At 40.0% G+C, this 23291-nt stretch overlaps 1 protein-coding gene across 4 annotated transcripts in view; it reads left to right on the top strand.

The window, feature by feature from the left end:
• The first annotated feature begins 936 nt into the window (after window positions 1-936).
• The window catches only part of ptbp2a (polypyrimidine tract binding protein 2a), a 61589-nt gene continuing 39234 nt past the window's right edge, over window positions 937-23291 (top strand). For all 4 annotated transcript variants that reach the window (XM_078218813.1, XM_078218812.1, XM_078218811.1 and 1 more), the window contains exons 1-4: window positions 937-1039; window positions 1874-1904; window positions 13782-13854; window positions 18841-19013. In XM_078218813.1, the coding sequence (XP_078074939.1) occupies window positions 1032-1039; window positions 1874-1904; window positions 13782-13854; window positions 18841-19013 (285 nt within the window). In that variant the 5' untranslated portion in view covers window positions 937-1031. The remainder of the gene's footprint in view (window positions 1040-1873; window positions 1905-13781; window positions 13855-18840; window positions 19014-23291) is intronic.

Here is a 23291-nt window from a genome sequence, read left to right as displayed (position 1 = left end):
TGACCCTCTCCCAGAATTAGTCTGAGTGTCTTGGAGCTGAAAGGTTAAGTACTTTTTAGAAGCTTGATCACCATTGCATTTCAGGAACACATCAGCCAATTTGCCCTCAACAAATTCCCACACGAACAGCAAAGAGAATAAAATAAAAACAGAAAATACTGGATAAATTCAGCAGATCTGGCAGCATCCGTGGAGAGAAACAGAGCTAACGCTTCAGATCTAAATAAACCTTCTGCAGAATATTGGCACAGTGGTTAGCACTACTGCCCCACAGCGCCAGGGACTTGGGTTCGATTCTCGGCTTGGATCATTGTGTGGAGTTTGCACGTTCTCCCCGTGTCTGCGTGGGTTTCCTCCCACAGTCTGAAAGACGTGCTGGTTAGGTGGATTGGCCGTGCTAAATTCTCCCTCAGTGTACCCAAACAGACGCCGGAATGTGGCAACTAGGGGATTTTCACAGTAACTTCATTGCAGTGTTAATGTAAGCCTACTTGCGACACTAATAAATAAACTTAAAATAACATCTTTATTTTGTTTGTTGGTTTGGGGATGAATATTGGTCAAGACATAGAGTGGGGAAGAGTTTTCTCCATCCTTCTTCAAAAGAAAATAGCAGAATTAAATCTTCCAATGGCATCAACTTCACCTGCTCTCCGCCCTCTGGAAGATTGGCAACTGGCGGTTCGGCCGCAATCGGCCATTGCCGGAGACCGATGGAGGTGGAGGTACTTGGCGATATCCAGACACTGATGGAGATGGTGGCGCTCGGCTGCCTCCGGACACCGATGGAGGCGCTCGGCTGCCTCCGGACACCGATGGAGGCGCTCGGCTGTTCCTGGACACCGGTGGTGGCGCTCGGCTGTCTCCGGACACCGATGGAGGCGCTCGGCTGTTCCCGGACACCGATGGTGGCGCTCGGCTGTCTCCGGAGCCAGGGGCGGGAGGGGGGGAGTGAAGGAAACGACACGAGGCGCCATTTTGTGTGTTCACTGTCGACGGCAGTTGGTTCCTAAACCTCTGGTAATCCGGCAATGGACGGGTAAGTATCGTTAAGCATTGGAGGAGAAGGAGAGAAAAAAAATGCACGTATATTAAGAAAAAACTCGGCTAGCTGATGCAGTAGAGTTAATTCGCTGCTCGGGGCGACCTGTTATGAGGGGGAGAGGAATGTCTGTAAATAGCGAGCACGATGTTTTTAACATTGATGTGAATGTCTGGCGTGAGCTTGAATGGCGGGAATTGTTTACCGGGAAAGGCTTTGTCCTCCCCACTCCTCAGTGAAGGAGGGAAAGCAATAAAAACCCGGGAGGGAGTCAAGCGGCAGTGGCTGTCCGGCTCATTGTCCGCGGACAGGGCAGGGCCGGGCTCCCTCGGACATTGACCATCGCCTCCCTCTCCTCGGCTCAGACACCGAGTCAGGCCAAGGCCAGACGCTGGGGAGAACCGGCGATGGTTCCCTCTCCCTCTGTGTGTGATCTTTGTTCAATAAACAAACATTACATTACCTTCCATCAATTAAAAGGACTCCTACCCTGCTTATAAACTGACACCCCCAATCCCCTTTCCACCACCTTGTTTTAATAATAAAATACAATCAGCACAGAGCATGGGATGAAGAGTTAATGGGGGGAGGGGAGTGGAGTGATATTGAGAGGGCGCCAGCAGGCATATGGAGACGGCTCTTTTCAGCAATGGCAGAGCGCCAGGTTGTGCAGTCAGCAAATTCTGCTTTTTTTTTATAAATATAAAAGCCACCGTCCACACTTTACTTGACGCGGCATCGTTTTATATTAAACTAAAGTGATGGACGAATCAAGCCGTGCGGGACCAAATTCCGACTCTGCGATAACACCTCTTTTTCTTGCCCTTGCAGCATTCTCACTGATGTTACAGTTGGCATAAAGGTAGGTATCAAAAATAATTGTTTGGGTATATTTATAATCCCCCCCCCCCCCCCCCCCGATATGCTGGACACGTGCAAGGGAGCAAAAATCAAGCGGAAAAAATTGAAGTGGACTTGCGAATTGAGACCTCTCTGGTTCTGTATACCCCCGCGATGCACATACATCTCTTATCTCTGCCCATTAAACCAGGTCACTGATTATTGGCCCCGAATTTAATTTGGCAGTTCATAAGATCCTGGGGAATTTTGCATCTGTTGAAACTGAAGGGCTTGGGTTATTTGCTGTCATCAGCGATTGGGATACAATCCTCTGTAAAACCAGCATTTGGGACTCAAGCTGAGAGAATACCCATAGAATCAGTTAAATTTGTTTGGCGATTAAGCTGAATTTGGGTAACTGCTATTAAAACAGAGTTGAGGAGAAACTACTTCTCCCGGAGGGTTGTGAATCTGTGGAATTCTCCACCCCAAAGTGTGGTGGATGCTGGGACAGTGAGCAAATTTAAGGAGGAGTTAGACATTTTTTAATTGGTAATGCGTTAAAGGGTTATTGGGGAGAAGACTGATAAATGGGAATAAGGAGCATATCATAGAATCCTTACGGTGCAGAAGGAGGCTATTTGGCCCATTAAGTCTACCTACCACAATCCCACCCAGGCCCTATTCCAGTAACCCCACACATTTACCCTGCTAATCCCCCTAACACTAGGGTCAATTTACCATGGCCAATCAACCTAACCTGCACATCTTTGGACTGTGGGAGGAAACCGGAGCACCCAGAGGAAATCCATGCAGACACAGAGAATGTGCAAACTCCACACAGACAGTGACTTGAATCGGAATTAATATCGGCCATGACCAAATGGTGGAACAGACTCAGTGGGCCGAATGGCCTAATTCTGCTCCTGTATCTTATGAACATGATGTGAGAGTTTCATCCAGCTTGGCACTTTGTTGATCTTATTCTGGTTCCAGCACATGTTCTGGTTCTAATGGTTAGAATTAAAAGCACATAATAAAACAGCACATTTGGTCCATTGCACTCCGATGGGGATTGAGCCGGGGTGGGATTGCTGTCAGTGCAGACTCGATGGGCCAAATGGCCTCCTCCTGCACTGTAGGGATTCTGATTGTGTTTGAAAGATATCCAATTAATCCCACTCACTCCCCATGTTTTTCTCCCAAGTTCTAAATCTTTTCTCTTCAAACATTTATTCAATTGTCTTTTGAATGTTACTATTTAATCTGATTTCATCACCCTTTTCAGCCAGTGGATCCAAGATCACAACAACTCGATCGTTTTTAAAAAAAGTTTCGCTATGTTGGTTCTGATTATCTTATCAAATCTGTGCCCTCTGATTCCTGATCCTTTTGCCACTGGAACATTTTTCCTTATTCAATCAAAATAATTCAGTTTTGACTGCCTTAATGTTCTCCACTCTCAGAACAATCCCAGCTTCTCCGAACTCTCCACATAGCTGAAATCCCTTATTCCTTGTACTGTCCTAGCAAGTTGCCTCTGTACCCTCTCCAAGACCTGGACATCCTTCCTCAGTGTAATGGTACAACTGAGTCCTAACCGGTATTTTGGGTTTAACATAACTTCCACGTTTCTGCACTCAATCCTCCATTAATAAAGCCAAATGCCCCACATGCTTTTTTAACAGTCTTCTCACTTATCCTACCATCTTAAAAGAATTTGTGTATTAACATCCCTGGGTGTTTCTGTCCTTCATACTTGATAAAGTTGTACCAAATTTATTCACATTATTAAATTCAAGTTGAAATGAAAGCAAAATACTGTGGATGCTGGAATTGGAAACAAAAACTGAGAAAGCTGAAAAAACTTAGCTGGTCCTGCAGCATCTGTAGAGAGAGAAAGCAGAGTTAATGTTTCGATTCTGCATGATCCTTCTCCAGAACTAAAGTTAATCCAAAACATTCTTCCCTCTCTTTAATTCTGAAGAAGGGTCATGCAGACTCAAAATCTGCTGAGTTTTCCAGCTTTCTCTGTTTTTATATTAAATTCAAGCTAGTCTGAACAGATACTTCTGAACAATGTGCAGTAAGCATACACAGTTGCAAAATCAAGGTTTTATCTGTTTCTAATACTGTTGTTCGCCTGGTGAAGCCAATGCTAATAAAATGCATATTTTCTATTTTGCACTCCTTTTTTTTCAAATTACAAATATTGTTTCTTTGAGATATAATACTGGGGTCCAAAGAGTAACTTCCCATGGACTGAGGCAAAAGCAGTAGAAGGTTACAGGCCAGTGTTTAAGTCATTGTGCATAAGGCCGGAATCATAATGAATGATGTGGAGAACTGTGAGTCACCACACTCTTATTCTGTGTGATATATTCAACAATTTAATAATTGGTTTAGGGATAAATTATTCTAGATGGGAATAATCTGGGTTTATCACATGGGCTATTGTGCAAAATTACATGGCATCTTGCTAGTTATGTGTTTACATAAATCTTGCATAACAAAGGAAATAAACTACTGTGTATATTAGCGTTTTACAGATTTTTTTGTTCATTTGACATTTGTTCATATGACCATCTTTAAAGCCAGGAAGGATGGGAACAGGCTCCTGTAGTGCAAAAGAAAACCCTGCGTTGGTCTTTTGGGCTGAATGAACTGTTTTCCTGCTGTAAACACTATGTAAAGTAATATGAAAACAAAATAATTGCTAGAAAATTTCTGACATTTTAAATTATTATAAGCTTTCATTTGCAGCGAAGGCATCAAGCTCTCATTGAAAGTTGGAATTCCAAGAAAGTAATTCATGCCTGATGTTATACCTTATTTATCTCCTGCCGCTGCTTCATATCAAGGTGTTTTGGCGATTAAAGACCAATTGCCACCTTGCAAAACACACTTGCATAAACCACCTGTCTTATGTGCAGTCTCCAGAGCTGATAGGCACCTCATTTGCCGGATGGTGTTGTTGCTGTAGTTGTAATTGCAGTTGACAACAGTATGCTACTAAAATGTTTCCTAATAATCATCTCTTCCTTCAATAACTTTATGGAACTGGACGAACAAACCTAGATTCATAAGAGACTACAGTTAAATAATGTTAGTTTGCACACATTAGTAGCCTGAACAGCTGCTTTTGGAAAGATGTATTTTGTTTTTTTTCCCCGTCTGTTCCTGTACTAGCAAAAATAAGAGAAAAGCATGTTTTGCTAGTTAGTGGGCTGATTAGTGGACAAGTCCCAAAATTACAGGGGTAACTTCTGTGATTCAGCAACTTCTGTGATTCAGCAAACAAATGAATGCATCCCATGATAAAGATGTTATCCTATTTATTTGACTGACCAATCTTAGCATTGTTTTTGAGAGCTTTGATGTCTATATTTAGTTCAGACCTAAAACATGACTATTCCCTATTCCTTTATACCTACCTTTCACATGAAATAAATTCTCTTATAGATTAGTTTCTTGGTATGTATGATGTAAACTTCATCATTTTGTTTGGACTATTATACGCTTGCCTTTTAGCCAAATAGCTCATATCACTACTGAGTATTGCATTCAATCCATGTTGGTGCAATACTGAAAGAATGCAGCAGTGTTGGAGCTGCCTTCTTTTGGATGAGACATTAAAAGATCCTAGGGCTTTATTTGAGGAAAACAAAGAGAGCTCTGTAGTGTCCTGGCTAACATTTATTTCATTGCATTTTGTGCAAACTAGCCATGGCATTTTACTACAGCACAAAAGTGATTATACATCAGAAGTACTTTGGCAGGGAAATTTGTTGGGATATTCCAGTGTCATGAAAGGCACTATATAAATGTAAGTTTTTTTTCTAAATGGGAGTTTCATGGTTTCCTATGCTAAATCAAGCACCAGTTTTAGTTGGAATTTGCTATTCGCTGCGCTGATTTCCTTATTTATGTATAATGTGTTGCGTAATCTAATACTGAGAATTCTCAGAAGACTGGTTGTTTTCCATTGGTGCTGTTGTTTTGTTCGTTGAATTGTATAAGTTTTAAATTGGTGTCAAACCAGTATTTTCTCAGGATTTTTTTAATACGGTAATTGGAAGTTTTGCCTTAAAATTCTCTCCATTTGGACAGCTACACTTGATTTTTAAAATATCTAATTTAATTGTATTGACGTTCTCATAACTTGATTAAGCTGTTTGTCACATTGACTAGGTATATACTTGATCTCGTATTTCTATTTGAATTGACTAAAACAGTAACTTTGCTTAGGTTGTAAGCTATTCCCTCGCTGCAGAATGCTTACATTTTGACGGCTTTTGTTTCAGATTCCCTGGTCTCGCGTACCATTATGGGGATGGGCACTTCCTCCATGCACAGTATGAATAGTATTTAAATTGTTTATGTGAGGGAGTTAAATTGCAGAAACATCACAGCTGCATTTGAGTTTAGAAATTTGACCTGATCAGCATTTTTCATCACCTTTATAAACTTAAAATGATATTAAGATCATTATGATGTTGCAGTGCCTGAAAGATTTTAAAGTAAGTAATTTTGGTATTTGATTTTACTAATTTAATCAATCAAATCTTTGGAATAATTAAAAAGAGCTGGTATGATCTGATAGAATGGCATAAAGGAACACTCCCAGTGGCTTAATGCTTAAATATATTGTTGTGATGGGACGTTCCCTGAACTTCGGTGTGATGATGCGGGTGCTTCTGTTGAGTTATTGCCCTTGGTTGATGACAAGATCTGGCAGAATTCTTGCCTAATCCTGATCAATGCCCATTACATCTCCTGGCAGGCAGGTCTACATACAAATCCTTTAGACAAAAGGATTGACTCAGCTTCAATGCTTACTATGGCCAAATAGCACACAAACTCACTACCTAACCTTGTTGTACGCTTGAGCAAGGTAATGTAGGGCTGCCAGTGCACAATGAAAATACAAAAGCAGAGAAGAAAATGTCGTTAAAATAAAGATATTTGAGGAATAAAAGTAAAAATTGTGGTATCACAAAATGCTGCTTTCCTGTTTTATTAAATCAGCAAAGTAATAGAGATATTGAATGCCTGAAGCTTATAGTCTAACCCTAATGATTACAGAAGTCACTGCTTAAAATCAAAACCAAAAGATGAAGATTGACACAGACTTAAAGCTTTACTAAGTTTGCTGAAATGATTCATTTAAAAGTAAAGCAGTGCACCAATTTTTATTGTAGCCTTGAGCTTTGCTAGTACTGTTAAATTGTGAGAGAATTCTGTAACAACTTCAAACGCTGTAGAAAATTGCCAGAATAGGAAATGAACAACCTAAAAGTGCGCAAGAAAGATAAAACAATATCTGCTCTTAATTTCTAAAAGCTTTGTCATGAATAGAAATTAATTCATTTTTGATACTGCGATATTAATATCACAGTGACACAACTTAGCCATATGAACCAAATTATTTAGCATGTATTTAAGTATTGGAATCTTGCTGAAGTTTTACTACATGGCATCCTGAATCTCGTATTTTTTAACACACATCTCCAGTCCTGGTTCTTAGGCTTTTGGAACTGAATTGGTGTGGGGGGGGGGGTAATTTTTGAAATTTAATCTTCCATTTGCAGGCCACAGTACTAAGAAGCCTAATTAAGCTCTATTGCACTAGCTTCACAATTAATCATTTAATGCAATTCTCTACTAGCACTTTACTTTGCTAATTCCCCTCAGTTTTTCCTTTCTATATTTATGGTGATAAAATAACTAAAATTATAAATTAGTGCAAATAGGGGAGAGGCAGTAAGTTTAAAGCTGAACGACTGCATTATTGTTTCAGGTGACAGCTTAAGATACCTACTTCTTCAAGGGAGTAATATTCATCATGACATCTGTTTGAAATTAATGCATTTTTAATTGCTTAGTTCGTTTTGGATGCTTTCTTCTAGATATTTGTACTATGCACTGTCACCCAAAACAGTTGGTAGGCTCATTGATTTGATGCGCAAGTAGGAAAGGCTGATTCGCCTATTTTTTCTTCTCTGCCAAGTTTAGATTAGAAAGTAATTTTTTCAGTGTTGTGACTAGCTGATTATCTGTAATATTCAAATGTTGATTTCCTATTTCCTGGCAATTGAAGGCTTGTCTATTGCTCAACTGTTAAGGTCTGTTGTATAATGATTAGCCTGCATTTTTAAAAGCCATATCTCCCTCATAAGTTTATTTCAGGATTAAATGAAAGGAATCACATTTTAGTGTATCTTCAGTATAGGTGCCAAAATCTTGCTGTTGTTTATGCTTGCGGGATCTTATGGTCACAGTGATGGTGCTGTGGGCTTCCCAGCAGGAGGGGTGCATTTATTGGGAAACCCTGTTGGCGATGGCGGGATCGTAAGATCTCACCGCCGTGAAACCCTACCCAAGATTTTCTAATAGGCTTATGCTCCTGAAACATTTGCACTGAATTTGTTGGTAAACAGTACATGTTGTGCTTATTGGTCAATTTGCAACTTTAGTGAAAACTTCCTGTTTGGATTTTACTTGTGCATCACACATCAAATTAGTTTGTTTCTAAAGAACGTGGCAACATTTTCATTTGATTTTGGTTGCTATATTTTTTGTTTTCAAAAATTACCTTTGGCTGAAAATTCCTCTTTCTAGCTCAATCCACATGTTCTTATTTGTGTTCAAATTTTGTAATATTGTTTTATTTGACTTGGCTTAATGGGCCTCTGCACCAAAAATTTGTATACCAATCTAATGGTAATTTTTAAAATACAGCTCTGGCTTTCCTATTTGTATACCCTGAATTGGGACCCCAGGTTGAACAACCTTTTTAAAATATGTTTTATAAATTCAGTTTTAACCATTAATACCAAACTGCATGAAATAGCATTTTTAATGGCATTTTGACAAAATTTAGTCTGTGTTTTAGTGATGCTACTATAAGTATAATTTAAACCAAGTCCAACAGTTAGCTGAGGTTAATGAATGTCCTCCGAGCAGATATTGATGTGCTTTTATCTCGAGGTTGTGTTGGAACTTTTTAAATTGTGTCTTTTTGTTATTTTTAGAGCATTTATTTTCCTATCTAAGGTTATTGGTTGCACATGCATTTAGGGCAGGCATAAGTTATGAAAAGGGCAGCAGAAATTAAATCTGATCAATTCACGCTATATGGAAACCTCTTAAATACAGATTTTTCAAACTTAAGTGGCACAGACTATTGTTTATAAGGAGATATCTGTGGTCCTCTAATTTTGGTCTCTTGTGCATTCCCAGTTTTAATTGATGGCCCCTGCCTTCAGTTGACTGGGCCCAACCTTTGGAATTCCCACTCACCCACCACTGCTTATTTACCTTGATTTCCTCCTTTAAGGCACTTAAAAACCTACCTCTTTGAGGAAGCTTTGGTCATTTCAACTCTTACCTCCTTCTGTGACTATGCCATACTTGTTTCATAATGCTCCTGTTGCAATCTCATTTATGTTGAGTCCAGAGTAATATTTGTACATGTACATTATCCAAAATCTGGTTGTCCAAAAAGTGTCTGAACACCAGACATCTTTGATAACTCACCTGTTTTGCAGGTGTCGTAACAGCAGGTAGTACACACATTGAGGCAGGTGCCGGTTTTAAAAGAAGCACTCCGGGCCGTACCTCAAACAAGCATTAGTGTTTTTGCATCTACCAATAAGAGGCCTGATGTCTGTTTTGTTATCTGCCCTCCCTTTATGTAATTGGTTTGCCCTGCATGCAGCCACCAAGAATGACACCGTGTTGTGTGCTGCTACCACCGTACTTTCAAACTCATCTAACAACTCCAGACTGGGAGACCATAGGGCGCTGTGTACTCTATTGTGCTCTTCCACAATCTGTAACTTAACAGCGGAGCATATGCCTCATTCTGCCTTAACCAAGCCAGGGGATCAACCTTGGTTCAATGAAGAGTTTAGAAGACCATACCGGGAGCAGCACCAGACATACTTAAAAATAAGGTATTAATCTGGTGAAGCTACAATATAGGACTACATCCGTGTCAAACAGCATAAGCAGCAAGTGATAAACATAGCTAAGTCATTCTGCAACCAAACGGTCAGATTTAAGCTAAGCAGTCCTGCCATGTCCAGTGTCGATTGGTGGTGGACAATTAAATAACTCACTGGAGGAGGAGGAGGAGGCATCACAAATACCCCATCTTCAATGAAGTGCAAGCACAGCACATCTGTACAAAAGATGAGGCTGAAGCATTTCTACAATGTTCAGTCAGAAGTATCAAGTGGATGATCCATCACAACCTCCTCTGCACGTCATAAGAACTAGGAGCAGGAATAGGCCTCGAGCCTGCTCCACCATTCAATAAGATTATGGCTGATTTTTTTTTTGTGGACTTGCTTCCATTTACCCGTCCACTCACCATAACCCTTAATTCCTGTACTGTTCAAAAATTTATCCTTGTGTTAAAAACATTCAGTGAGGTAGCCTCAATTGCTTCACTGGGCAGGGAATTCCACAGATTCACAACCTTTGGATGAAGAAGTTCCTCCTCAACTCACTCCTAAATCTGCTCCCCCTTATTTTGAGGCCATGCCCCCTCGTTCTAATTTCACCTGCCAGTGGATGCCAGTCTTCAGTAAATGCAATTCACTCCACGTGATATCAAGAAATGGCTGATGGCACTGGATGCTGCAAAGGCTTTGGATCCTGAAAATATTCTTGCAGCAGTAGTGATGACTTGTGCTTCAGAACTTGCCACACCCCAAACTAAACTGTTCTAAAACAGTTACAATGCTGGCATCTACCCAGCATTGCCTGCGTATGTTCTGTCTGCAAAAAGCAGGACACACCCAAGCCGGCCAATTACCACTCCATCTGCCTACTCGCACCACCAGCGAAGTGATGGACAGTGTCGTCAGCAGTGCTTTCCAGTGGCTCTTGCTTAGCATGAACCTGCTCATTGATGCTCAGTTTGGATTACACCAAGGCACTCAGTTCCTGACTTCATTGCAGCCTTGGTTCAAACAAGGACAGAAGAGCTGAACTCCAGAAGCGATAGTGACTGCACTTGACATCAAGGCTGCATTTGATCAAGTGTGGCATCGAGGAGCTGCAGCAGAGCTGGAGTCAATGGGACGTGGGGAAAACTCTTTGCTGCTTGAAGTCATAACTAGCACGAAGATGGTTGGGTTGTTGGAGAGTCAGTCATCTCAGTTCCAGGACATCACTGCAAGAGTTCCTCAAGTTGATGTCCTAAGCTCAATCATCTTAAGCTGCTTAAGCAATTACCATCTTTCCATCATAAGGCCAGAAGCGGGGACTTCATTGAATATTGCACCATGTTCAGCACCATTTGTGACTCCTCAGAGACTGAAACAGCCCATTTCCAAATGCAGCAGGGCTTGGCCTGATCAGTAATATTTGCGCCACGCATGTGCCAGGCAATATGGGTATGCCTACATCACATGGACTGCAGCGGTTCAAGGCAGCTCACCGCCACTTTGTCAAGGCAATTAGGGATGAGCAATAAATGCTGGCCGAGCCCACATCCCATGATTTTTTAAAAGTCGCAGGCTTTCAAGGGAACACTGCCAGCTCTACCAGAAAGGTAGAACAATTACAAAACCAGGAGGTGAAGGAATGCATAGATCACTGTTGGTCACTGGTTTCCCCCTCTGTTACGCTCAGTTTTTGCTTGACGTGCCTATTTTTCATTTTCACAACAACTTTATATCATATCTCAATTACATTTGTGCTATGGATGAATTGTATGGAGGAAAATTGAAATTTATTCAGATTTGTGGCGTAGAAATTATTGGGGGCTGTACTTGGGCAAAGTATTTTCAGTCAGTTTGTAGTTCTAGTTGGGGAAAAGGAAGTAAATATAGCTTTTCAAAATGTTAACTATATTGTGTTTACAAAATATTTTCTATGTTTAAGTACACGCAATGCTTAATATTTCCATTCACATTTCTCGAGTTGTTGATGCTAATGGGTTTTGGGTTTTCTACTTTAGAGTTTATCGACCAATAGGTAAGTGTTAGGAATGACACTTCAAAAATCCCAACGCACAAGATCTAAATATGTGCGAGCAGCGAATAAAAACACTAACTGAATTCTGGAGCATTGAAGCTTGAATTGCCATGGATTGTGCGTCATTGCTTAGAGAAGTTGATTTCACGTCTTCTGAACTGAAACGCTAAAGCAACAAGGCCTCAGAGCGATGTTTTTGAATATTAGTTGTGGCTTTATTGTAATAAGCTAAGCTAGAAAATTAACACTGCTAAGGACACATGGTAACCTAGTTAGGTTTGTATATCAGATGGAAATATTACTATTGGATAAATAAATTTCTTTATAGGGCCCTATAGAGTTCAAGTGACCAGCAAGATTTTATTTTAGATGTTCATTCTATGCAGTGTCAATATGGTAGCACAATTATTTTTCTTAAGAGGAAAGCATGCACCTTTATCTCTAGTGGCAACAGTTAGCAATTTTGAGTAGGGGACACTAGACTCCTTTTAAATAAGGCTTAGGTTAAAATAACCTTTTGTATCATAACTCTTGATTGTGGAGTTTTAAAGAATTGGTACAGTTGAATTCATTTTATCACTGATTCTTGTCTGTTTGCTTAAGTTGTCCCACAGATTTCACAGTAAGTGGCGGCAGTTGGGAGCGGCGGCAATCGGTGTAAAATCAGAGCCATCCGCCTGCCAGCGGCTCAGATAAAGGCTGCAAAATACCCGGCCGGTCTTAATAAAGCGTCTCGTGTGATTATTTAGTGTTTTTAACGTGAAAGGGAATGGATGATGAGGGAGTTTGGTGGGGAGCTGGCTCCATGTTTGCCTGGGACTGGCGGCATGCCCACATTTACTTGGATAGACCCGCTCTCTTTACTCTGCAGTGAATTTTCCGGATTAAAATTCACCTTGAACCGAAGCTGATGGCAGTGAGAGGAGGTGTGGATGTTGGCCGCTCACACACATGGAGTTGGGCCCTCAGGTTGCTGCAGCATGAAGGATAAGCACTTCTCAATCCTGCCTCTCACTGTGTGTGTAAAACAAAAAGGGAATAATTCAACCAGGATAAACCCAGGATCTTCCAGTCCTGTATTACAGAAAGCCAGTGGAGGAATAATCTCACCCTGCCATTGTGAAATGATATTTTGAGGCTATGGTTGACCTGAATTGTTGTCTTTATCCTGAACTGCTTTCAGAGTGGCTCTACTTTCAGTATGTAGAGGACATAAATGAGATGTATAACACTATAGCCATCAGAATGAGGCTACGGTTATGGGTAATACAATGGTTAGCACTGCTGCCTCATAGCGCCAGGGACCCTAGTTCAATTCCGGCCTCGGTCACTGTGTGGAATTTGTACATTTTTCCCCGTGTCTGAGTAGGTTTCCTCCGGGTGCTCCGCCTCCTGCAGGGGCGGCACGGTAGCACAATAGTTAGCACTGCTGCTTCACAGCTCCAGGGACCTGGGTTCGATTCCCGGCTTGGGTCACTGTCTGTGTGGAGTTTGCACATTCTCCTCGTGTCTGCGTGCGTTTCCTCCGGGTGCTCCGGTTTCCTCCCACAGTCCAAAGATGTGCGGGTTAGGTTGATTGGCCATGCTAAAATTGCCCCTTAGTGTCCTGGGATGCGTAGATTAGAGGGATTAGTAGGTAAAATATGTAGGGATATGGGGGTAGGGCCTGGGTGGGATTGTGGTCGGTGCAGACTCGATGGGCCGAATGGCCTCTTTCTGCACTGTAGGGGTTTCTATGATTTCCATAAATTTGTGATGATTGTAACTTTGCTTGACAGTAATATGATGATGCATTTTAATCGCATTGACTTCCAGAAGCCATTTTGACAAATCAGTTCATGAGAGCATTAATCTGAATATACCTGAATAGTTTTAATAAAATTATGACTTTTCTCTTTTGTTCCTGCAGCGGGGATCTGACGAACTTTCTGGCACCATTCTCAGTAGCTCAAACTCTACCATGAGCAGTGTGGTTGTAACTGGTAGGTTATCCACAGTTTAGAACAGTAGTTCTTTGTTATAACTCTTGTATTAAAATATAAGCATATTAAGTACACACTACTGAATGATGATCTGGTGCTTCCCTACAGGGTGGGATGGTTGTGTAAAGGTGATGTATTTTCATTTTCTAGTTTCACTGATATCATCAGGAATGGCATTCGCTTACATTTTTTTTCAGTCAGTGTACAGCCATCTTAGTTGATGAATGACATGAGGGAGAAAAATTGCAGAATTTACTCTCCAGGATAAATCCAGAAACCCTACTTCATAATTGAAAGGCAGTGTTTGTTTTTTCTAAAGCATTTTGTATGTCAGTTTGAAATGGAACATTTCCTGAATTTTCTCCCTGGAATTTCAAGCATGGGCAATTGCTGAGATGATGGTTGACCGTCTTGCATTTAACTGAGCCTTTAAAGGTGTGTAAAACAGACAAGAATCCCCCCCACCTCTGTGTTCTCTGCCATCTCACACGACTTCAAATCAAATAGCCAGTGGCGTTGAAATACCCAATGCAGTAGGCCTACAGCACAGTCAAAAGAAATCACCTACTTGACTTGTAAAAAGTAATGCCACGATAAACTTAATTATTGAAAATAACTGATCTTTAAATGTCCTTAATATTTAACACTGCTATTTAATTGTAACCGGTTCAATCTTAACAATCAGTGTTGAAAATTATTATCGTTGAATCATTTAGCTACAGAAACTAGTTGAATTTGCGATCAAACCTCTGGAGGTTTTTCAACTTTCGATTTGATAGTCATAACCACTGAAATCTTGAGTTAATCCAGCAGATAATTTATGGAAATCTGCAATATGACAGCATTGTGCATGGGCGATCAATAAATTCATTGTTTGGTGTGTAGTTGAAAGGGGAAAGAGTAAACAGCAACTAAGGATATTTTATATTGAGGGTTGTTCCAAATTTCTTGGCAAGGCCTCTGTTTCACTGCAGTACAGTTCCCAAGATGATCACCTCAGGCAGTCATGGCAGTTATTAATAAATGTGCTTTCTATTGATTGAAATAATATTTGTAATTCATAATTTATAAACTAGCTGAGCTAGCTGTTGCCCTATAGAGGTTCCTCCAATTTCTGTTGATAAGGATCAAGCAAATCTGAATTATGCATATGGGGATGTCCCTAGTGTAATAGGTGATCACCTGTAAAGGGCTTGGATACATGGAGATGGAAACAGAATGGATCACATGATTTTAAAATGAAGGCAGTGGTGCACACATTCTTTGCTCCAAGAGCAGAGGACTCTTTCTGCGTCTGAATCAGCTCACCAAGGGTGCCTGAATTTCATACTCTTTGCCCAACACACTTGGGTGAGAGAAGGCAATATCCAGATGGGCTCAGTCACCTCATGATTTGCCACTTCCAGGAGGAAAATCTACTCGCAAATGCTTCAGTGAATTTTCAACCGTTGTGGGTGGAAGATGATCTTTGCAGGCAACAGCTCCTATATTTCATCGAAATGTGTACACACCATTCAACGACTCAGTCAGAGCACAGCTGCCCCCACCCCCCCAACTATCATTAACCTTCCAAAATCACTTTTTTTGGAGGGTTCATCTGAACATGGAAATGTTATGATTTACAACCTGGTTATTGGAAAGCAACAGCTGTCAACAGGATTTCCCATGATTGTTGGTAGTAAAAACTTTGATCAGTTCCTGTAGGGTGCACACAAGTTTGTCTTGCAGCACAAAGTGAAAACGTGTTCTTGTCAGGATCTACAAAGTTGATTAGCCTAGATTGGGTGATGTAATCCAGGTTTTAAAATTCACAGATGCAATCCATCTGGATCAGATGTTTTATCCTTTTTGATTAGTTATTTATTTCAAATGTGGTTAAATCATTCCTGCTTTCATCTTCTACTATCAAGGCTTCCTGATTTGTCATAATGAATTCTGAAGCAAAATAATTGCTTAATATTTGTGATTTTTGCTATTGCTGTCTAATTTTTATCCTGTCTATTCATTAGTGGCCATATTCCCTTCCTTATTTTACTGTGTTTAGAATATTTCTTCGTCCACTTCCCTCCAGCTATTAGATTGCCATAGACTATCTCTATTAGTGTGATTTATTCTTTTATCTCGATCCACGTACATTCTGTTTTATTGTTGGTCGTTTCACATTTTTCTGCTTATTATCTCAAATAAGTACAGCTATTCTACATCCTGTTTTTCTCATTCCATCTTTTCTTATTGTGCTGCATCCTGCAATGTTTAATTTCTAGTTCAATTTTTCTGTAGCCAAGTCTTAGTAAGTCCCATTATATCTTGCAAAATTATAGACACTGCGTAGCTGTTTTGAATAATTTTAAGATTACTTTCTCAATGTTTTAAGCATATTTTTACACTGCTATTTTATAACTAATTATTCCCTGACCATTTATGTCTTCTCTTAATTTAACCTGACACATGCTCATCTTTCCCTTTTTTGTTAACATATTTAGGCATTTAATTTTTTGTAGATGCCCCTCCTGGCTTAACTGTTTTAAAACCTCGCTGTCTCCCTATTCATCCTTTTCTGCTAGTACGCTGATCCTATTCTGGTTTAGATAGAAACCTTCCCACTGGTACAGCTCCTTCTTATCTCAATACTGGTGTCGATTTTCCGTGAAAACTAGCTCTTTCCCATTGGAGCCCTTTAGCCACATGGTAATTCTCCTGATTTGTCAGTCTGTCTCCGTTTGCGTGTGGCTCGTTTAAATAATCCAGAAATGATTGACCTCAAAGTTCTACTTTTTAATTTAACTCCTGACATCCTCTCAGCAGCAGCAGCACCAACCCCCCTCCCCCCATTCACCGTCATGTCACGTCCCCTATCATTTCTATTATGCATTCTCCATCAGGCAACCTTTTAAAGTGCATTATGGTTGTTGCTGTTAGTTTCAAGACAAAATCAACTGATGGAATGTTTGCAACTAGTACTCTAGCAAATGGTATGCAGTCAATCTTGCATGTTTAATCCAAAGCACAAGGATATACTAATTTTGTTGTTAAAGTATGATCTGTGAAGGGATTTATTTAAATAAAGGCTTTGAAATATTGATCACGTTCTAAAGCTGGACTTTTATTTTCATATGGTTCAGCAGTCTAACGAGGAATTTAAGACTTTATTGTCATAGATTTTGTTAATTTGGTTAAGCCATCTTGGGATCCTGGCAGTGCCAGCCTGGCATCATGGACTGTCCACCGGGCAGTGCTAAAGGGACAGAGTGGGGCTGATGGTGAGGTGGGGGCTGCACACTCGGCAATTGGGGATTGCGAACAGTTAGTGCGCTGGGAGATCAGCGCATCCACAATTGCGCCCTCTGGCAGTCAGCAACCGGCTTCCCACATGAATAGACTCCACTCACTCCCCTGACTAATGGGAATCACATTTTGCCTAATTTTTTTCTCTAAGATGGTGTAAGGTCATGTAGAAGAGCTCGCCCAACAAAATGGGCACGATTCTCTTGGTAGGATCGTCCCATAATCTTTGGGTATTGAGTTGCATCTCCATGTCGAGTCCAATTTTCCCCTGCCTTCTCACTTCGCTTTACCTGAACATTGCAATTGGTCTTGACTCTCCTGCCCTTGGTGATTACTTAAGAACAAAAAAGAGACAGGCTATTCAACCCCTGGAGTCTGATTTGCTACTTGTAAATTCTAGCTGAATTTGTACATCAATTCCAATAATCCCCGTTGGTTGTGTAATCTTTACTCCTGGTCCAACGAAAATCTTGCCCATCTCATTTTTGAAATTTTCAATTGATTTGCCATCAGCTGTTTTTTGGAGGGGAAGAGATCCAGATTTCCACTACTTTGTGTGAAGAAGTGCATCCTGACATCACCTCTGAACAACCTAGCTCCAATTTCAGCATTATGTTCCCTTGAACATAGAATCCCAACAGTGCAGAAGGGGGCCATCCCACCTAACCTACGCATCTTTTGACATGAAGGGGCAGTTTACTGTGGCCAATCCACCTAGCCTGCACATCCTTTCCGCTGTTGCGGACTTCCACCAGAGGAATTAATTTATCTCCACTAACTAATAATTATTTTGTGTTTCCTGAACTCTTAAGTAGCTACTGATTTCTTCTTGATAGATCTCCATTTTTCTCTCTCTCCCGCACACCACCTTCACCAGAAATTAAATTTTCATACTTAACTCAATGTTCGTAGAAAGATTTGCTCATTGCATGCTTAATGCGAACTAGCATGCAACCCTTGATGTCATTGGGGAAAAGAGAGTTAACTGAAGATTGCTCAGTAGTGTGGTTATTTAATTGTTTTGAATTAAAATCAATTCTTTCAGATTGCAAATAACCAGTTTTGGTTGCGGGGGTAATGTTGGTGTTGGATGTAGATTCCTATGTTGTGGCTTTAGTTTGAAAGAGTCATAAAGTAAGGAAATAATTTTTAAAATACTTAGTATTTTATGTACTGAATTCTGTAAATGATCAGCACTTCCTGTCTGTACCAGTTGACCTCTTGCTGTTTTTTTTGTTAAGTTTTCTATCAACTCTTTCTATTTAAGTTTTTTGGTCATGTTTATACTGGAACATATCACACCACTGTATAATCTGACCAATATTTTGTCATGTTTTCTGGAGATAAAGACAATTGTTGCTGTTTTCCCATCAGTAGTTCAAAATTCTAATATCCAAAATTAGGATTTAACTAAAATATAAGCTAATTCTTTAAGACCTCATCCTTTTCCCTAAGCCTTGAATTGCAGAAAATATTTGCTCAGTGCTACAATGCCATGAACTGATTTTTGAATGCCCAATCTGACAATGCAACTAATTTGCCTGCATTCAACATTCCATTAGTTAGACTATGCTTTTTAGATTCTAGCAATTTCTACTTTTCAAAATCACTTCAGAAAATCCAGACCTTTTTCATGTGACAACAGATTTTTGTTGCTGTTTTTAAACTTGAGCAAATGTTGCATTTTATTATGTTCTTCAGCTAATGGCAATGACAGTAAGAAATTCAAAGGTGACGATAAGATGATTGGTGCACCATCCCGTGTTCTACATATTAGGAAACTGCCCAGTGAAGTCATGGAAACTGAGGTCATAGCTTTGGGCTTGCCATTTGGAAAGGTTACCAACATTCTGATGCTGAAAGGGAAAAACCAGGTATGTACAATCTGGAATAGATTCCTGGTGGGTGTAATGGTTTGAAGCTAATGTGTCTAGCGCTGCAGTTGATACTTTAATTAGGATGCTAAATGTGAGTACTGTTCACCATGTTCTGAACTTTTATTTTTAATAGATAGCTACTTTAAAGTACTCCCCGTTATTTGCAAAAAGCTTTTAACAGTTGAAATGTAAAGTACATTAAATTACATTAAATATTTCCTTTTCTATCTCTGGAAAAATTGGTATGAGCATGCTCAACTGTACCAAGTGTTTGAGCTTACCTTTAATGGTGTGGTGACATTTAACCAGATTCAAAAGCTTTCTACTCTTGTCTAATCATTTACCTGTTCAAATATTTCCATTCCCTTTCCTAGTAGATGTTAGAGGATTACAGCATTTGCACTTGCTCATTAGTGAAAAGAGTTTGATAACCTCAGCGTTTTCTCTATAATTAGGAGAAAAATGTGCTGCTAACATTCAGATGACTGCTATTTGGCACTGAATGATGGATTTGGAAATAAAATACAATGCTGACGGTATAAAGGAGATCGGTCAGCGCCTTTATCATAAGAAACAAGTCAGTGTTCTGGTTTTATACCCTTCTGCTCAAGCTGGGAATTTGAATAAGTTGTGACTGGAAAATGACACTTAACAAGAGTCTTAATGCTTAGCTTGCCAACGTATGTGGAAATGGTTGGAAATATGTGGGCTGTACATTTTCATTAGCCTCAAGACCCATAGCTGAGTATCACTATCATAACTTTTCACACCAAGTTAAATGGAATACTACTTGGGTTGTTCTGATGATCAAATATTTTAATATAATTGTTAAAGTTTCATAATTAAGCATGCCTTTTAATAACATGTTGTGTTTTAGACACGTTACTACTTTTCAGTATATACCCAAATCTAAATGCATCAGAAAATTGAGTTCATCTAGTTCCATACAAGCAGCATGAAGCAACCAATACATTTTTTAGTTTCTGTGTTTTTCCATCTCAAGAATTAATACTTTGACGAATACCTGGTCATTTTTTTTTTGTAATTTCTTGTGTGTGCTCTCTCTAGCCACTAAAGCCAAATTCTGAAGCCTTCAATGAGCTTAATTATCTCTTGTTTAGCGGGCAGTTTCTGAAGATTAATCCTTGCCATATTTTGAAGGAGGATTTATGATGGGCATTGTTCGATCGCCAATAATTCCCTAATACTTTCACAGGTTTTTAATGTGTAAAAGATTCAGAAGAGGAGACAATTAGAAGGCTGTGAAACGATGTAATACCTATTGAAATTAGTGATAGAAGCAGAAACCATGTTGACGTTTAAAAATAGGTTAGAGACTAGTTGAAGGACAGTGTGATAAAGGAATATGGGGATAAAGCAGGCCCATGGGATTAGGATGACTGCTTACGTGGAGACTAGACACTAACATGGACCAGTTAGGCGTATAGTCTCTCTTTGTCTTGTATTTCCATGTGATTCTATGAAAATGGTACATAAAATTAAACTTCTGCAATTTAAGACAGGTAGCAAATTTAGTGATATGCAGTATTTCAATCAATGTATCTATATTGTGATACTTAATTTTTTATATGGTACATATTGCAACTGCTTGTATTAAATTAAAATATTCTATTCGTTCTGTTGTCCAGTGGTCCACAATCTATATTTGTATAGCACCTTTAACATAAAACATCCAAAGGCATTTCACAAGAGTATGATGAAGCAAAATTTGACAGTGAGCCCCATAAAAGATAACTAGGGCAGATGGTTAAAGATTTGGTCAAAGAGGACTACAATATAGTTTCAAATCAGGATGGTGTGTGACTTGGAGGGAACTTGCAGAAAGGGAGCTCGCAAGTTTGGAAGGAACTGTCGAAGCAGCCTTGGTGAGTTGCTGCAATGAATGTAGTAAATTGTACTGATGCTGCAGTGCACTGGTGATGGAGGGAATGAATGTTTAAGATGGTGGATGGGGTGTGATCAAGTGTGCTGCTTTGTCATGGATGGAACCATTGGACCTACACTCATTCATTCTAGCAAATAGACAGTATTCTGTCACATTCTTGACTTGTCTCTTGTAGTTGATGGACGGACTTTGGGGATTTGGAGCTGAATTACTGCAGCCTTCCCAGCCTTTGACCTGTTCTTGCATCCAGAGTATATGTATATGGCTGGTTCAATTTCTCGTCAATGGTAACTCCCAGGGTGGTGTTGGTGGGGGAATCAGCAATAGTAATACTAATGAATGTCCAAGGGAAAAAGTTATATTTTCTATTGTTGAAGATGGTTATTTACTGACATTTGGGTGATGTGAATGTAACTTGTCACTTATCAGCCCAAGCTTGAATGTTGTCTTGGTCTTGCTAGATGTGGACATGGGCACCTTCAGTATCTGAGGAGTCATAATTGATGTAATCAGTGAAAATCTGTACTTTATGGAATTGTAGCAGAAGGCAGCCATTCGGCCCATCATGTTCATATTGTTTTCCGAATGAGCAATTCACTTTTTGCCATTCGCCTGCCTTCTCCCCATAACCCTGCACATTCTTCCATTTAAGGTAACAGTCTAATTGCCTTTCGAATGCTCCGATTGAACCTGCCTCCACCACATTCTGAGGCAATGCATTCCAGACTTTAACCATTGAAGTTGTGTGTGAAAGTGTTTTTTCTTGTATTGCTTTTGTTTCTTTTGCCAATTACTTGTAATCTGTGCCCTCTCATTTCCAATCCTTTCACGAGTGAGAACAGTTTCTCCTTATCTAATCTGTCCATACCCCTCATGAGTTTGAATACTTCTATGAAATCTCGAGCCTTTTCAAAGAAAAGGATTCCAACTTCTCCAGTCTGTTTTTAATAACTGAAGTTCCTCGTCCCTGGAATCATTCATTTCTGATGCTCTCACACCCTCCTTGAAGTGCAGTGCCAGAATGGGCAAAATACTGCAGCTGAGTCCGAAAGTGTCTTGTACAAGTTCAACGTAATCGCCTTTCTTTTATAATCTGCCTATTTATCACCTCGGGTACTGTGTGCTTTATTAACTGCACTTCCCTATCACCAAAGTTAAACTGACTGGCCTGTAGTTGCTGCGCTTATTTTTACATTTTCAACAAAGGAATGGCGTTGGTTATTCTCCAGTTCTCTGCCACTACCCTCAGTCGGGAAGACTGAGAAATTATGGCCAGTGCCTCTGCAATTTCCATTCTCACTTTTCAGTATCTTTGAATGCATTTCATCTGGTCTTGGTGACTCATCCAATTTATTTTAAGTAAGTCAGCCTATCCAAACCCACTTCCTGATCAAATGTAAACTGTTCTATTGTTTGAATTGCCTCCTCTTTCACCATGGCCTGGGTAGTAAGATCTTGGTAAAGCCAGGTGCAAAGTATTCATTTAATACCTCAGCTGTTGCCTCTTCCTCCATCACTTTTTGGTTTCTCATTGACCCTACTCCTTTTACCACCATTTTACTATTTATGTGCCTACAGAAGACTTCAAGGAAAATGGTCCCAACTTCTCCAGTCTATTTTTATACCCATTTATGCTGCCTGTCAGTCTCTTTTTGTACTCTCTTTTTGATTCCCTAATTTGCTGCCACACACACACACCCCGGCACCAATTCTCAATTGCATTTTCTAGCTAACATCAGTTCCAAGCACACTTTTTCTTCCTGATTTCCATCCCTTTTGTGATTCAGGGATCTCTGGCTTTGTTTGTCCCACCTTTCCCTTCTGAGCGAATATACCATGACTATGCCCAAACTGTCTTCCCTTTGAAGATCGTCCATTGTTCAGCTACCTTTTCTCCTGCCAACCTTTGACTCCAATTTGTTCGCCCCAGGTCCGTTAGTGGCTTTCACCCATTTAATTATTCTTACTCTGGATTGTTCATTGTCCTTTTCCTTAACCAGCCTAAACCATATGATACAATGACCACTGTCCCCTAAATGTTCTCCTACTGATCCTTGTTCCACTTGGCCTGCCTCATTCCCAAAATGTGGAGATGCCGGCGTTGGACTGGGGTAAACGCAGTAAGAAGTTTAACAACACCAGGTTAAAGTCCAACAGATTTATTTGGTAGCAAAAGCCACAAGCTTTCGGAGCCATAAGCCCCTTCTTCAGGTGAGTGGAAATTCTGTTCACAAACGGGGCATATAAAGACACACATTCAATTTACAGAATAATGGTTGGAATGCGAATACTTACAGCTAATCAAGTCTTTAAGATACAAACAATACGAGTGGAGAGAGCATTAAGACAGGCTAAAGAGATGTGTATTG

The sequence above is a fragment of the Mustelus asterias genome, chromosome 8 (assembly GCF_964213995.1).
Source record: "Mustelus asterias chromosome 8, sMusAst1.hap1.1, whole genome shotgun sequence".
NCBI classification, from domain to species: Eukaryota; Metazoa; Chordata; class Chondrichthyes; order Carcharhiniformes; family Triakidae; genus Mustelus; species Mustelus asterias.
The sequence above is the reverse complement of the archived record's forward strand: the minus strand, read 5'-3'. Positions and strand labels throughout refer to the sequence as shown.